At 38.3% G+C, this 14,598-nt stretch overlaps 1 protein-coding gene across 3 annotated transcripts in view; it reads left to right on the top strand.

Moving 5' to 3' along the window:
- Positions 1 to 14,598, top strand: part of PTCH1 (patched 1) — a 66,527-nt gene that overhangs the window by 42,798 nt on the left and 9,131 nt on the right. For all 3 annotated transcript variants that reach the window (XM_048932134.1, XM_048932135.1, XM_048932136.1), the window contains 5 exons: positions 5,443 to 5,585; positions 7,575 to 7,758; positions 9,399 to 9,679; positions 11,175 to 11,312; positions 13,106 to 13,248. In XM_048932134.1, coding sequence (XP_048788091.1) covers positions 5,443 to 5,585; positions 7,575 to 7,758; positions 9,399 to 9,679; positions 11,175 to 11,312; positions 13,106 to 13,248 — 889 coding nt within the window. The remainder of the gene's footprint in view (positions 1 to 5,442; positions 5,586 to 7,574; positions 7,759 to 9,398; positions 9,680 to 11,174; positions 11,313 to 13,105; positions 13,249 to 14,598) is intronic.

Raw genomic sequence — 14,598 nt, 5'->3', positions numbered from 1 at the left:
ATATTTCTGTTTTCCAATATAGCCACACAGTTAAAGACTGCTTACAGCAGGGGGATGCCGAGGTTCTGATTTGAGTTTGAATATTGCTTTCCTTTTTCTTCAACAGTTTTCTTCTTTGTGGCTAAGTTTACTACTCCTTAAGACAGTTTTGAAGCTTTTAAAGATTGTAAGTGTGAGAGGCAATCTCATGCCATTAATTTCCAAACAACAACAGTGAGGAATTCTGATTAAAATTAGTGGCCAAATATGGTCCAGTGTCTTGGGAAAATAAATGTTTGCTGAGTGTTTTGAGAACAGTAAATGAAAAGTCCCACCTCAGCAATGTATTTTGGCACGGGCTTAACTTTCAGCACGAGCAATCCTGTTGGCTTCAGCTGAGACTGCTGGCGTGAATAAAATCCAGTGTGGTTTAGGCATTTTATTGGACCATGAGTGCACCACACATTCTAGATTTCTAGTCAAGTATCTTTGCTATTTGTGTGGTGCTGCTTTTTCTGAGCTGAATTATAAAGGGGTAGAGGTTGAGATGGGAGACAAACAGCCTTTCAGGTACCCTGATGATAATTATACCGAAGTCAGCATAATAAAGTTATTAAAGATACTATAATAACATCTGTTGAGACAAATAATTTTTTTGTATTTAAAATAAATTGTACAGTTACATCTCAGCAAATTTAACTATTCTCTGCTGTGAGCAAGTGCACTCTCCTTGAAATATGCCTATCTCACCTCTGCCATTTTAGTTGAAAGGATCTTCAGCAAGCTTTTTGCCAACAGAAAAATTAATTATGCTTAGTGAGACTGTATATTTTTACCTTAACTATTTACAGATGACAGATGCAGCCAATGATTCTCAGAAAACATTTACATAACTACCAGTATTTGGAGATATTTTCTTCCCTCTGAAAATCTCTTAGGCAGTATTGGGAAAGCAGAGGCATCTAAAGGACATACATAGTAAAATTATTGAGTCTATTGCATATATAATACACCGGTAGAATCAAACAGAACAGAGTCTCAGCTGTTTTATTGTTTTATTTCTATTTTTAAAATGTACTGGGTCCATTCATTGCAGTCTCCTTATTGTAAGTTTTACTTATTTTTTTTTTTCTCTCATAAGCAAGGGAAGAAAGCAGTGTCAATGGGAAGAAAATTCAGTACAACTTTTGTGTTTTGCCATATTGAAACCTTAACATACCCTGTAGCTTCCTAAGCAAACATATTTCTATGTGCTTTTCCAATCTCTTATAATGCTGGTGTTTATTTTATTTCTGTTCTTTTGGACAACCAAATAATAACCACAATAGGGAAAGCAGGTTCTACCTTTGGAACCTGTGAGGTAGCTGAGCAGATTGTGTTCAGGATCTTCACATATTAGTGCCGAACATGAGCACAGTTTGACAATAGTAAAATTAAGAAAAGGTGGTCTTGGATCTGCTGCTCTGCTGGCTTCTCACAATGAAATGCTGGAGGCCAGGCCACTTGCTTTTGCTCTGAGATTGCTTTCTTTCCTGTTACTCCCTTCAGAGGCTACCTCTTACCTTTACGTTTGGATGCCTCTTTCTAATCCCCTCCTCGTGGTAAGGGCTCGTCTGTTCTTCACCAACCAGTGCCTCCGTATCTCCTCTATGCTGCTTGTACACATTCATATATGACCTTTCCACATCTCCGCTAGTCTTGAGGTGTTACTGTTCTCTTCTTGCCTTTCTAGTTCACTTTAGCCTGCATGTCTTCCTTCCTTCCCCTCTGCTGTTCTTCCTTCAGAGGAGCTGTGAGTATCCTGGTACCCTGGGCACAAAGAGCTAAAATTCTACAGGAGTGGTCAGGGACACTTCCATGAAGCCTGATTTGGGATAGTTCAAGTATTTGTGCCAGCCCTGTGACAGACAGCATATTGTTTTGCCTTTTGATCATGCACTAGTTTCAAATTAATCATGATGATCACTACTTAGTGTTTATGTCTGTGTCCTTACCCCTTCTTTCAACTTTCCTCAGGACTGGAACAATTAGGATGAAACAGCTAACTGCTTTGTTAAGACTGGGCCATCTTGACCAATACTGTATTTACAAAGCAGTAGAGAAGGATACAAGGCATTAACTTGGGGGGAAAGTGAACTATCATAGTAAAAACTGTCACTGTTGTCATATTTAAGGGATTATCTGAAGGTGCAGACAGTAGTGAACGGAAGGGTACATGGTCATTGCCAACTAGGACTGAAATCAAAGGAGTGAAGAGAAGGGAAAGTGAAAACAGATTTTACAAATGGGGTGAAGTTTTAGTCTGGGTCGAGGGAATGTCCTTTATGAGATGGAAGTAGTTCTGTTGCTGCATTGTTGTGTGCTGAAGAGAGCAGGATAATAGAAGTAGGAATGACTTTTGAACTATGTGCCTAATTCCTACTGTCTTCACTGGGAATTCAGTACTGTGGAGATTAAAGGTTCAAGATGGCCTTCTGACATTTTTGCATTGGTTCAACAGTTTACAAAATGGACTGAAGGGAAGCAACAGTGTTGTGCAAAAGCATTTTTTTAGGAAGATAGCCTCCTTGGTTTAGCTGAATGCTTGTAGTTTCCCTACAGAAGAGTGCTGTCAGCCTGATGCACTTGTCCTTGCAATTTTCCCTGTACTTTTTTTCATGGTATTCAGTCATATTGATGTGCTTTCTGCTACTGAAAATGCAACTGAATAAATGAATGACTAGTGTTAACTTTCAATTGGAAATGTTATTTTGTAGGTGACCAAATTTAAACGAGGTAGCTTGAATTCCATGGTGGCTTGTAATTAGGCTAGTTTCTGCAAAGTGTCATCTTATATTTCGTAGTGCCAACTGTTCACGTGGTTAAGTAGGAATTTCTTCACCCCCTTTTCAGCTTCCCACATAATTCTGCAGGACTTCCCCTCCTTCTGAACTAGAAAGCAAAAGTCACTGCTGATATAAAAATGTCCCATAAGTAACATACAAATTCCCTAATTTTTTAAAAATTTCTCTGCAGAAAGGCATCAGCAGAAGCCTTCTGTTAATCTAAATTACCTCTGTAGTAGATTAAAAGTCTTTAAAATCGTTGGTGGAAACAGTTTATGATAAAAATGCATATGTTGCTAGCAGTGACTCTGCTGTTCATCTCAAGGAAATTTTAACAATCAAACTTTGAAATTCTCTGGAAATGAGGCTCAATTTAGAGTGGTATCTTGGTATTCTTTCCTCAAACTTCCAGTTTCAGCAAGGTCGGTAATAAGATGGCCCAAAGTGTAAAGAAATTATACCTAATGAGAAATAAAGATATAAAAGGGAATGGAGCTGGAGAGTTTATCAGACTTTTAGGAGCAGTGAAGGGACAGAGAGTGAGAGATGTGAAAGAGCTGAACTTCTGCCTGTTGCAGTGTAAAATATGCTCATCTTTTTTAGCATACCTTTCAACACAGGTTGGTCAAGTTACATGTGGAGTATATTTGGTTTTATATATCAGTTTAGCCCTGTGACAGGAGCTACATATTAGTCTGGAAGTTCTACCTACATATTAGGATGGAAATTCTTCCCCAGGCATTGGTTAGCATAGCAGTTTGCGTGCTCCTGTTACCAAAGGAAACGATTTCTACTTAAAAGTTGAGCTGGTCTTTGTTGGGCTCTCCTTTTTTTCCCCTCATGCTTTTTTCACAGCCTTCTTACTTCCCCAAATCATCACTTATATGATAATTATGGTAGCAGAAATGTTCTGACCTAGCCACCTCCTGAGGAACTGAGAACCGAACTGTGTTCTGGAAGGATGGGAATGTATTTCTTCAAGTCTTAAATAGTGTTTTCCCACTCAAAGGGCACCAACAAGCAGCACTGTTAAGGGGGCTGTGAAGTTCCTTTGGTGATTTCAAGAAGCCTGGTGGGGAAGCATCCTCATCCTGGACAAGTATCAAGGGGCTGCAATGATAGATTTGGCAGGCCTGTTGCATCACTTTGTTCCCAACTTCCTGGCTTTACCAGTGGGAGCAATTTTGTAGACAGCACAGGAGGCAGCTTTCTAGGGGAGTGGGCGTTTTTTGATGGTGTGAGCACCTAGGCCCCAAGGCAGTGTCAGGCCATATTTTCTCTTCCCTCATTCTTATCTCCTTACAGCTGTAGCTAACCTATCAGATCTGTAATGATGGTTTTCATTATAGCTCCTCAGTGCAGCTGTGAGGTGGGCTGGTGATTTCTACCACCACCACCACCTCCTGGCCTTTTCCTTCCCTTTCCTGGACATGCGGTTTGTCCTCTGTTTGCACAGAGCCTACTTGTACCAGGCTGTGGCTTCCTGTTCTAAATATGATCCAAATTTGTACCGTGAGGTGTTCCTCCCCCTTAAAAGGTGGCAAAGAGGAAAATAACAGTTGAGACTGAATAGGTGTTGGCTGTGATCTTTACATGTGCTGGCAGCAGATCCCACGACTTGTATTAGCTACACAAGTTGAACAGATGGAACAAATTGACAAAATCATGTTCACTCACGCTGTGCTCGAGAAGCAGCTGAGTTGCTGTTTGAAGTTTAAAGTTTGAGTGTGTTTTTTTTTCCTGTTGTAGTGGAATTTCTGGTTACATCGTTCGAGCTGTTGCCTCAGTGCTCTGCAGTAGCCCAGAATGGTTAATGAGAGTGGTGTGTGTCCTCCTCTGTGGCTTAATGCACTTGGCCAGGATTCTGCTGGGGAGGGAGAAAAGGGGGAAGCATGGAGGGTGTTTTTCTGCCAGATAATGGACTAATTGGTTCTCTGGCTTCAACTACAGGGCAGGCAATTATGTTAAACTAAGGCTTAACTTCAGCCTCTTCTTTTTTGGCACCATCCAAGTCAGCTTTGTTTTGAGGGGCAATAAATGCAAATGTGGTAGTGGATTTTGAGTGTGATGATTCTGAAATTGTATATCGTTGAGGAAAAATACTTTTTTTTGCAGACATCTTTAACACTTCCCCACTTTTTTCTCCAAGCAGAGTGCTTGGTTGCTGTCTCACATATAGCATTGCTGTCAAGCAGTGGTGAGGCTATGAAAACTTGGAAAAATCTCTGAGGATGTCAGATCTGAGAGTCTTATTCTTATCCCAAATCTCCTCTATATGATGAGGTTACTAGTTGTGATGATTGGTAACTCCAGTGCACATTGCATCCAGCTTTGCTGCTCATCATGATGTAAGAATGGTCTTGAGGCTTCTCCTGTGCACCTTCTTGTTTCTCTCACTTTTTTTCTGCACAGAATACAGAATGTGCTAGCAGTACTTATGCCTTACCACACAATGACTGAATGAGGAGTGCAAATATGAGAGGTTGCAAATGGATTTTTTTCTTCTTGCTTTAAGCCATAGATGGTCAAAGTTTACAATGAAAAGAGTAATTCTTCTTTCTTCCTACTGAAATTTGTTTCTAATACTGATTTCTTACCTGTTTCTTCTATTTTCTCTTTGCTTCTCTTGACTCTTCAGGACTTCAGGATGCATTTGACAGTGACTGGGAAACTGGGAAAATCACTTATAACAACTATAAAAATGGATCTGATGATGCTGTTCTGGCTTACAAACTCTTGGTACAAACAGGCAACCGAGCAAAGCCCATTGACATCAGTCAGGTATTGTATCAGAGTCCTTATTGGTTTATACAGGACTGCACAAAGTCATCAGGAGTCGGAGGAGATGCAAAGAGCATGTTGTAGTCACTTTTCCATCTTTCTGCATTGAAATGTTTAAGTCACACCATACTGCATGGCCTTGCTGACATTGCTAGATCTATGTGTAATTGCTGTCTGGGCTGTGTTGCGAAGCCTTCACAATCAACGCTGGGAATGCCTGTTACTGGTGATTACTGACTGATGTGTTATATGCTGCTCCTGTCTGAAATGCGCTCTGTTTTCACTGAATTTGTTTTGGAAGGTGCATATCTATGTACATGGTTGTATGGAGCTGAACCTACGTGAGACACAGAGCCAGTGCTAGTCATGTTGTCATAAGTAGCATCGTTCCTGATTTGAATCAAATTTCCTTGTAGGATCAACTTTGCTCAGCTCTGGGATGTTGCACCTAGTATTTGCTATCACTTCATTAAAAACCTAAATTTTGAAGAAGGTAACTGATGAATGGTAGTATAATATTCTTGTACTGTTGTCATAAATACAGATACACTGTGGTAGAGTCAGGAATGACAGTTGGCTGAACTACTGAATAGAACACCTGGTCTCCTTTTAGAAGATTATAACAGCATACAACTACTGTAGCCATTGTTAGATGACTGCATACTAGGTTTGACTTCTTTAACTAAAATTGTATTTAAATCAATTTCATCTTTAATAAGAAGACATTCTGCAATCATCTAACTTCTCCTTTCCTTGAATCATTATTGATTCCATGTGCTTTTAGGCAGAGGAATAATATTTCTAATGAGTTTCTTGGCAGATCTGCTTGTTGTTTTTCCTTCTTTCGCTGGCATTAAAGGTGAAAGATTTTATAGAGCACACTATTTAAAGTTACTGTGATGTGTAAAATGCTGCTGTATAGCAACGTGCAGCATGCAGTCAGATCGGATTGAAGCTTTAGCAGTGAATTAAGGAAATAAAAGGAGTAGAATAGAAGACCTTAAGTGAGGTTTTGTTTGGGAGTGTGTACCAGGTACACAGTGGAACAAATGTGATTGGACTACAGCTGCTGATACAATTTCCTGTGCCTGGGAGGGAGAAAAGTGTGGTGCAGAGATCTATACTATGCAGATCCAAAGACAGCTTGAAGACATACAGTTGTTGCATATCCTGTGGATTAATTGAATCCAGATCTTTGGAATCTAGCTTTTTTTATTCTTTTCTTTTCTTTTTTTCAAATGACCGTCACTGTTGTTTTTCATTTCATTAAAAAGTCCTGAAGCTGGAGCCAGGCCAGAATGTTAAATTAACAAAACAAACAAACAAAAAAACCAATAATACTTCTCACCCCCAGGGTCCTCTGTCATGGCCCTAGCTGTGGAGTGTTTGGCTACAGAATGCTGGAAGTGTGCCACTGCTGTTTACCCCACAGATACAGTTGCTCATGATGACCTGAGTAACAAAGGGCACTTGTCGACTTTCTTGATGCTGGGCATTTTCTGAATACATAGGTCATAGGAGGCAAGTGTTAGCAAAATTTATACAGATGTTGTTTTATTTTTATAGCTCTCCTCCATTTACTGGGTGGCATTTCCTTCGGCGTTAACAACAGAGGTTAACTGCACACAGACGTGTATAGGGACTCTTGCCAGATTTTCTTCCCTTTCTTGAAATGTTTCTCCAACTTGGTTGTTTTTTTGTTTGTGGCTGCAGGCTCAGAATTCAGCTGTAGTTGCTTCACTCTATTCTGGAACTATCTACAGTTTTAGTGGTTATGGTAAATGCTATATGAGTATTAATTTGTAAATAAACACTTTATTATCACTACTTTTTTAGATTTTATTGTCAAACAAGAGTAGTTTTTTGTTGGTTTTGTTTTTGTTTTTGTTTTTGTTTGTTTGTTTTTGTTTTTGTTTTTGCTGAAAACATTACAGCAAGAGCTCCAAAACCAAAACTCATTCTGAAAGTCTTAATTTTTCCATTTTGCAGTTGACTAAACAGCGTCTGGTGGATGCAGATGGAATCATTAACCCAAATGCTTTCTACATCTACCTGACAGCCTGGGTTAGCAATGACCCGGTGGCCTATGCTGCCTCGCAAGCCAACATCCGGCCTCACCGCCCAGAATGGGTGCATGACAAAGCAGACTATATGCCAGAAACAAGGCTAAGAAGTAAGTAACGTTTCATCTTAACGTCCTACAGTTTATATAAGTGCCCCCACTCTTTCCTTCAAGGATGAGTAACTCTAGTTGGTTGATGCTATACAGGGCTCTGAAGCATAAACAGAACAATATATTATGTTACTCTGTAGCCTCAAGAGACAAATGCACCATTGCAAATGTGGTACCACTGCAGTGTTCTATCATGTTGAAAAATGAATTTTATAGCACTTGAAGTTTCACTGGAACAAGTTGCCCAGCGTGGTTGAGGATGCTCAAGAGAGGGCTCTGGAGGTGTTTGAGGCCAGGCTTGACGGGGATTTGAGCAACCTGGTCTAGAGGGAGGTGTCCTGCCTATAGCATGGGAGCTGGAATCAGTTGATCTTAAGGCTCCCTTCCAAACCAAAACATTCTGTGATTCTGTGAACCTTTAAAAGCTAGTAATAAACATTACTTTTTAGCGCTGCCTGATAGTTTTTTCTGTGGGAGGAACTTGGAAGTTGCTTGAAATTGCTGCCTGTGTTATTCTGAAGTGTTAACACTGAGATTATATCATGTTTGTCTTCAATTCTAAATACCTAAGGGATTCTTATCATGTTATCTCATATGTCTAACTTTCCAGCACCAATAGGTACAAGAGCTACTTATGTAGGGGAGCAATCCTATTTTATGCCATTCACTGTCTTCCCAAGCAGCCAGTTTGCATTGCTTTGCTTCAGCTTTGAGTTTATTGGGAAGATTGCTAGTTGCACACCAGTGGGAAAATGGAGAGGGCATGTGAGGGAGGCCTGATGCACTTGGAAATGTGATTGGGTAACAAACTAGCTGTACTTCAGTGAATCTGAACCCTAGAGCTTTTTGGCAGTCAGCCAAGTCTTGTCTTAATGAAAATTTATAGTTGAGATTATAATAGGGCAAATCATGTTTAGCAAGTCAGCTGAATGACCCTGCAGGGTCTGGAACACACAACGGTAGTAACAGAATGCTTGTTGTGGAAGCTTTTTTTTTTTTCATGTGATACAGTAGACTTAGCATTAAGCTCTAGAAGAGGTATGTATAGTTTTGGTTTGTCAAATTGAAGGATAACAGGTTATGTGCTTCCTTATTGAGCCATTACATTTATATTAAGGATTTTTTTTTCAAAAGTAACACTGATTTCTGAATGTGGCTCAAAATAGTCAGTGGAAATCTGAAAATTAGCCTACCTCACTGAATATAATTTTCCTCATTTTTAATAACAGGGAAATCACCTCTAATTTCAAAGGAACTGTGTTTGCATAAAATGTGGATGAAATGTTTAACACGACATGATCTTCTATTTTATACTGCAGACAGGTGCTTTTGGCAGGATAGTCATTAAAATGCACTGTAGCACTGAAGACTAAATACTTCAAAATATATCTGTTGCTCTTAAATTACTGTGAAATTGTTTGGGAACCTAATAGAGACTGTATTTGTCCTTTTGCACTGTATGATGAAGTATAGTCATCTTGTGTATTTAGTTTTAAAATCTTTGTTGCTCAAAAGATATAAAATTAAAATTTAAAAACTTTAAGCATTTTGCTATGGGGAACAAAATGTTTTGTTGATCATGCTCTCTGTGTATCTTCTTCTGCCTAAGCACTCATTTAAACGTTGCTATCCTTTCTTAGTTCCAGCAGCTGAGCCCATAGAATATGCTCAGTTTCCTTTCTACCTCAATGGATTGCGTGAGACTTCTGACTTTGTGGAAGCTATTGAGAAAGTGAGAGCTATCTGTAATAACTACACCAGCCTTGGGATCGCTAGCTACCCAAATGGTTACCCGTTTCTATTCTGGGAGCAGTACATTGGGCTTCGTCACTGGCTCCTCTTATCCATTAGCGTGGTTTTGGCTTGCACATTTCTGGTGTGTGCCCTCTTCCTCCTAAACCCCTGGACGGCTGGGATCATTGTAAGTTTATTATAAGGGTCTTTGTTGAAGTCAAATTCCTTTCAGCATAGCTCTTGCTGTAGTCGGGAAGGTTTTGTTTATGTCTGGGCCTCTGGTGGAGTGTGTATATTGCATCATTCATTATATATTTATTCAACTTGAGAGAGTAGAGTTCACACTAAAGGTACAAACCTTAATAACCTTAATCCTTTGGCCACTTTTTTTTTTTTTTTTTTTTTTTTTTCCCAGTTTTAAATGTTTCTTATTAAGATATATAAACTTTTGCCCTTGCTCAGATGCATATTAATGTGAGAAGTAAAGAAGAGAGGAAAATTGAGAATTATACTGAAGTTATTCTTATTTATTTATTCCTTCGCCTCTTTTATCAGACAGTGTTAGTTCTCAACTTGCTTGTGACTAACTTGCCTGTAAATTTTCCTGCTGATTTTCGAATATGGTCTTTCTGGAAAGACTGAAATGTTTAGGTTGTACGGTGCATACTGTGGAGGGAGTGTAACTAGGCTATTGATGAGAAAGAGTCATAAAATTCTAAATTGAAGAGAATACTCCTCCATGCTTTTTGCAAGGCACCGTAAGTCTCACAGTAAACATTCGAGTTAAATTGAATGATGAGGTTCCTATGTTTAACTTCCATAAACTATTGTGTGGTTTATAAAATGCCTGAAGTACAAAAGCATAAAATGGTTACTGGTTTTTGTAATGTACGTTTATACGACAGGTATGTTAAAAGATAAATGTTTAGTCTAGAATATTTTTCATAGCACTTAAGCAATTTATGTTATTATTCTTGATTCATTAACTTGCAAAATCATTTATTGTGGTGCATACTTTTTTCCCTTAGAAAAGGTTTTTTTCAGAGCCCACCACAACGTGTATATTTTATTTTTGCTCAGTTTTAGAAACTTTAAAGTTGATTCTATGAATTTCTTCCCCTCCGTTTTCCTCAATTTTTTTTACAAGATAGACGAAAGAAAAATAAAACTTGCCTTCTCATGTAACATTTCCCTTTGTTCATGTGAATCTCCCCAAGTATCCTCAAAGCTCAAAGCCTTTCTGGAACCTGAGAGTCATCAGTTGATTATAGCATTCACCTTCTTATTGGCTTCGAGTCTACTAAGAGTTATGCTCACATATACAGTTCTACGAAAAAGTGTTCTAATACTTGTGGTTGTAAGTTACTTTTTAAAAAATGATTGTCATAATACAGGTGGGGAAAAAATTGCATGCTTTGATAGGAATCCATTAAAAAAAAATCAAAAAACAAAACAAAAAACGGTTTTCAAATCACTGGTAAATTGTAATGAACAGAAAATTGATGCTTGGCCTGATAATTTAGGAGTATAATTCAAATCAGCTCTTTAGCAAGTCTGAGTGTAATGACACATAGGATTGCTTTGAGGGGTACATTTTGTAGTCAAAAAGTTGTTCTAAAGTGTCTTTTTCTTCATTTGTATAGAGTATGAAGAATTACTAATAGCTGTTTGAAATTATCTAGGTGGTGGTGCTGGCTCTGATGACTGTGGAGCTGTTTGGCATGATGGGTCTAATTGGAATAAAACTAAGTGCAGTCCCTGTGGTTATCCTGATTGCTTCTGTTGGAATTGGTGTGGAATTCACTGTTCATGTTGCTTTGGTACGTAAAGCATTTACATAGTATTTTAAAATAAAATTGCATCAATCTTCTAATCACAAATTCTTAGTTTCATTGAATCAGTAATGTGATTCTCAGAAGAAAATCAGTCAAATACTTCAGACAGTTTTTTTGCAACATTTGTATTTCTGAAAGAATTGAGTTGATTTTGATGCAATTGTTCCTAAGTGCTGTGGTTAAGGTCATGAGTAGGGGTCTTGTATCTAGCTGTCTGAGTGATAGATAAATGTAGATAAAGCAGAGCTCTTACTGTGTATCACTACAGTCTAGACTCTCTTAGCCACTGTCTGCAGTGTGGCTGTTGTTGCTGCTGTGCTGTGTAGCTGTTTGCTCCCTCTTGTGTGTACATTCTGTATTTTATGGAACAGAAACCTTTGAAAGGAGGTTTTCAGAATCACATAATATTTTTTTAATGCCCACCACTAACATTCAAATGGATTTGAGTTCATTTTCCACATGAAAAAGCTGCATTTTGTTTTCAGAACTCACTAATGCACATCAAGCACAGAGTCTGTAGGAAAATGTGAGGAGAGAAGCTCTCTATCAATTTTGTATATGGGAATATAAAATACCCTGGATACATTAATTTTCACTCCACAGACCACTATTATTCCAATACTAAAGATTAATGTTGCATGGTTTGGCTTGCAATGGAAATTAGGGTTATAAATCTCTCTCTGTATGTGTAAGTACCTTTGGTTTGCCTGTCCCACCAAATCACTTTTTGATGTGTTGACTGATTTCAGCCTTAATTTGTTAGGCAAGTGAAAGTAAGGTTGTAGAGAAGCGAGACTTAAATATCGGGACTAAAAGGAAGATAACTGCATGAACTCATGTAGTTAGCAGGTGATGGAGAATTCCCAAAGAAAGATCATAAGAAGAGTTATTCCTTAAGTTGCTGTCTTCTCAAACTGTTGAGTGAGAAGACTCACTAGTTAATTAACTGTTAATTTTTGAGAAGACCAGTTAATAAGAAACCGAGGATTCCTGGTGCAGCTCATTGAATAAGCAGTCAGAGAGAAAGAAACAGACATTTTGGGAGTCATAGTATTTTAGATACTACAGTGTTCAGCATTATTCCTAAGGCTGCTAGCTTTCGAGTAGTAAAAGATAGAAGAGTGTTAAAGCAGCACACAGTCTACAGAATTACTTTATAACAATTGTGCTGAATACACTGGAGCTCTTCATCATTTGGTAATCTTGTTGGTCTGGATCCCGAGATATGTGCAGAGAAATACACTTTACCAATGGACACTTCTTTGTAATGAGACAGAAAGACTTGATGCTTGTACTGAGAATGTGTGCATGAAATTGCAGGCCACTGATCCATGATCAGTGACAAGTGGGTAGGAAAACCAAAATCAGTGTTGGCTATTTTTAAAGCAGACTTCCCACTACAGTAACAGAACCCATATCCCTTCAGGAGTGAGGAGAGTAGCCATGTGATTTTTACACATAAAGTATGAACTGAATTATTTCTAGGTGGAAATAAGCAAAGCTGACAACTTCAAATGTCAAATAGTACAAGAGGACAAAATTGTCTCTGAAAGTATTACTCTATGTAATCAGTGCTTGCTCTGGTTTTGTGACTTCAGTAGCAGCTTTGTGCTATCAATGCAGATTCAGGCTATGTCTGGAAGGTTGGCCAGCTATCGAGATATTTTCATACATTATGGACTGAAATAATTAACTGGTAAAAAACTACATGCTGTGAGAAAAGATGTTTGACGTGTTGTATATATATGTGTAATTAAATGAATTTCACTGTTTTGTAGGCATTTTTAACTGCCATAGGAGATAAGAACCGTAGGGCTGTCCTTGCATTGGAACATATGTTTGCACCAGTTTTGGATGGAGCTGTGTCCACTCTTCTTGGAGTATTAATGCTTGCAGGATCAGAGTTTGATTTTATTGTCAGGTAAAGCATTTGTGTGTTTCTTGACTTTATTTTTAGAATAAAAATAAGAGTGCTTTTAATATTTAACCATTTCAGTGTATCTGTCCTTTTATTGTTGTGCATGGCATATCAAGCATGTTTGCATCTTGGTCCTGCTTTGCTTCTGTTCTACTTACTCCTTGTGTGCTAGACCTAGTAGTTTTGGTATTGCTGGTATTAAAATCTGTTCTAGGGAAATTTGACTCCCAGCATGAGAGGGAAAAAAAATGGCCCCTCTTTAGAAAAGCTGGCTAATTACAGTTCTGAATCAGTTCAAAACAGCTGGTACGGTCCTGTGTTAGCTGGGTTTGATGTTTAACTTTTAGATGCTCCAGACTTCTTGTATGCATAAAAATTTGCACTGAAAAGACGCACGAACTTAAAAATGTGCTGCAACTGTGCTGCAAGTGATACTCTCTGAGCCATCTCTTTCTGTTTTATATGACAGGTTTATGGCAGTGCAGAAAGTAGGGAGAGAGAAAGAAAGCTCTTGTTTGGAGCTGGGGAACCATAAGCATGACCACAGAACTTCATATTAAATTTTTGTAAAGAAAAGCCTGGTGGCTCTTCTGTTTTAGAACTACAGGTGAACTGTTTCTTGTGGATTTAATTAAGAATGTGAATTTGTCAAATATGAGAGGAGAGCACGTTTTGGGGAATTTGAGAAGTGCAGTGAAATAGATTGCAATCTATTCCAAATAGCTCTGTAAAATCTTAGCAGCAGCACATGCTCTTTTTGACAAACTGCAGCATGCAAAAAAACACAAGCCGTAAACTGGGTTGAGGCAAATAAAAGTTCTCTGGAAGGTAACTTAACCACTCAGGTAGATGTAAGCTGGATAGATAACTAGACTTCATTGACATCCACATAACAACAGCAGCAAAATGTCAGAGGCAGAATCTGGGAGAATGGTTGTTGAATCTTACAAAGATTTTTTTATTTATATTTGTAAGATCTGAAGACAGCAAGATGGTAGGAAGCTTTCTGTTGGACCTCATGAAACCTTCATGGAGATGATTATTACTTGGATACTGCATCTCCGGGGATAGAATTTATTTATCTATCTATCTATCTATTTATTTAGAGAACAGGATCTTTTTGTTTTGTTTTTTTGGTGTTGAAGAAATAAGGTAGAATTATTCTTTTAGGACCTGATCTTGTGAGAGATGGAATGCTTGACTTACACATTTAACCTAAAACTGCAGGGGTACATTGGTCTTCTACTTTCAAATTTAACAAACTAGATTTTGACAAGCATATTTTTGTGTCATAGCAAATAAATGATTGTGGCAGCCCTTCACACCAAATTTGGATTCTCTTCGTGTATAAAA

The sequence above is a fragment of the Lagopus muta genome, chromosome Z (genome assembly GCF_023343835.1).
Source record: "Lagopus muta isolate bLagMut1 chromosome Z, bLagMut1 primary, whole genome shotgun sequence".
In the NCBI taxonomy this organism is placed as follows: Eukaryota; Metazoa; Chordata; class Aves; order Galliformes; family Phasianidae; genus Lagopus; species Lagopus muta.
The sequence above is the reverse complement of the archived record's forward strand: the minus strand, read 5'-3'. Positions and strand labels throughout refer to the sequence as shown.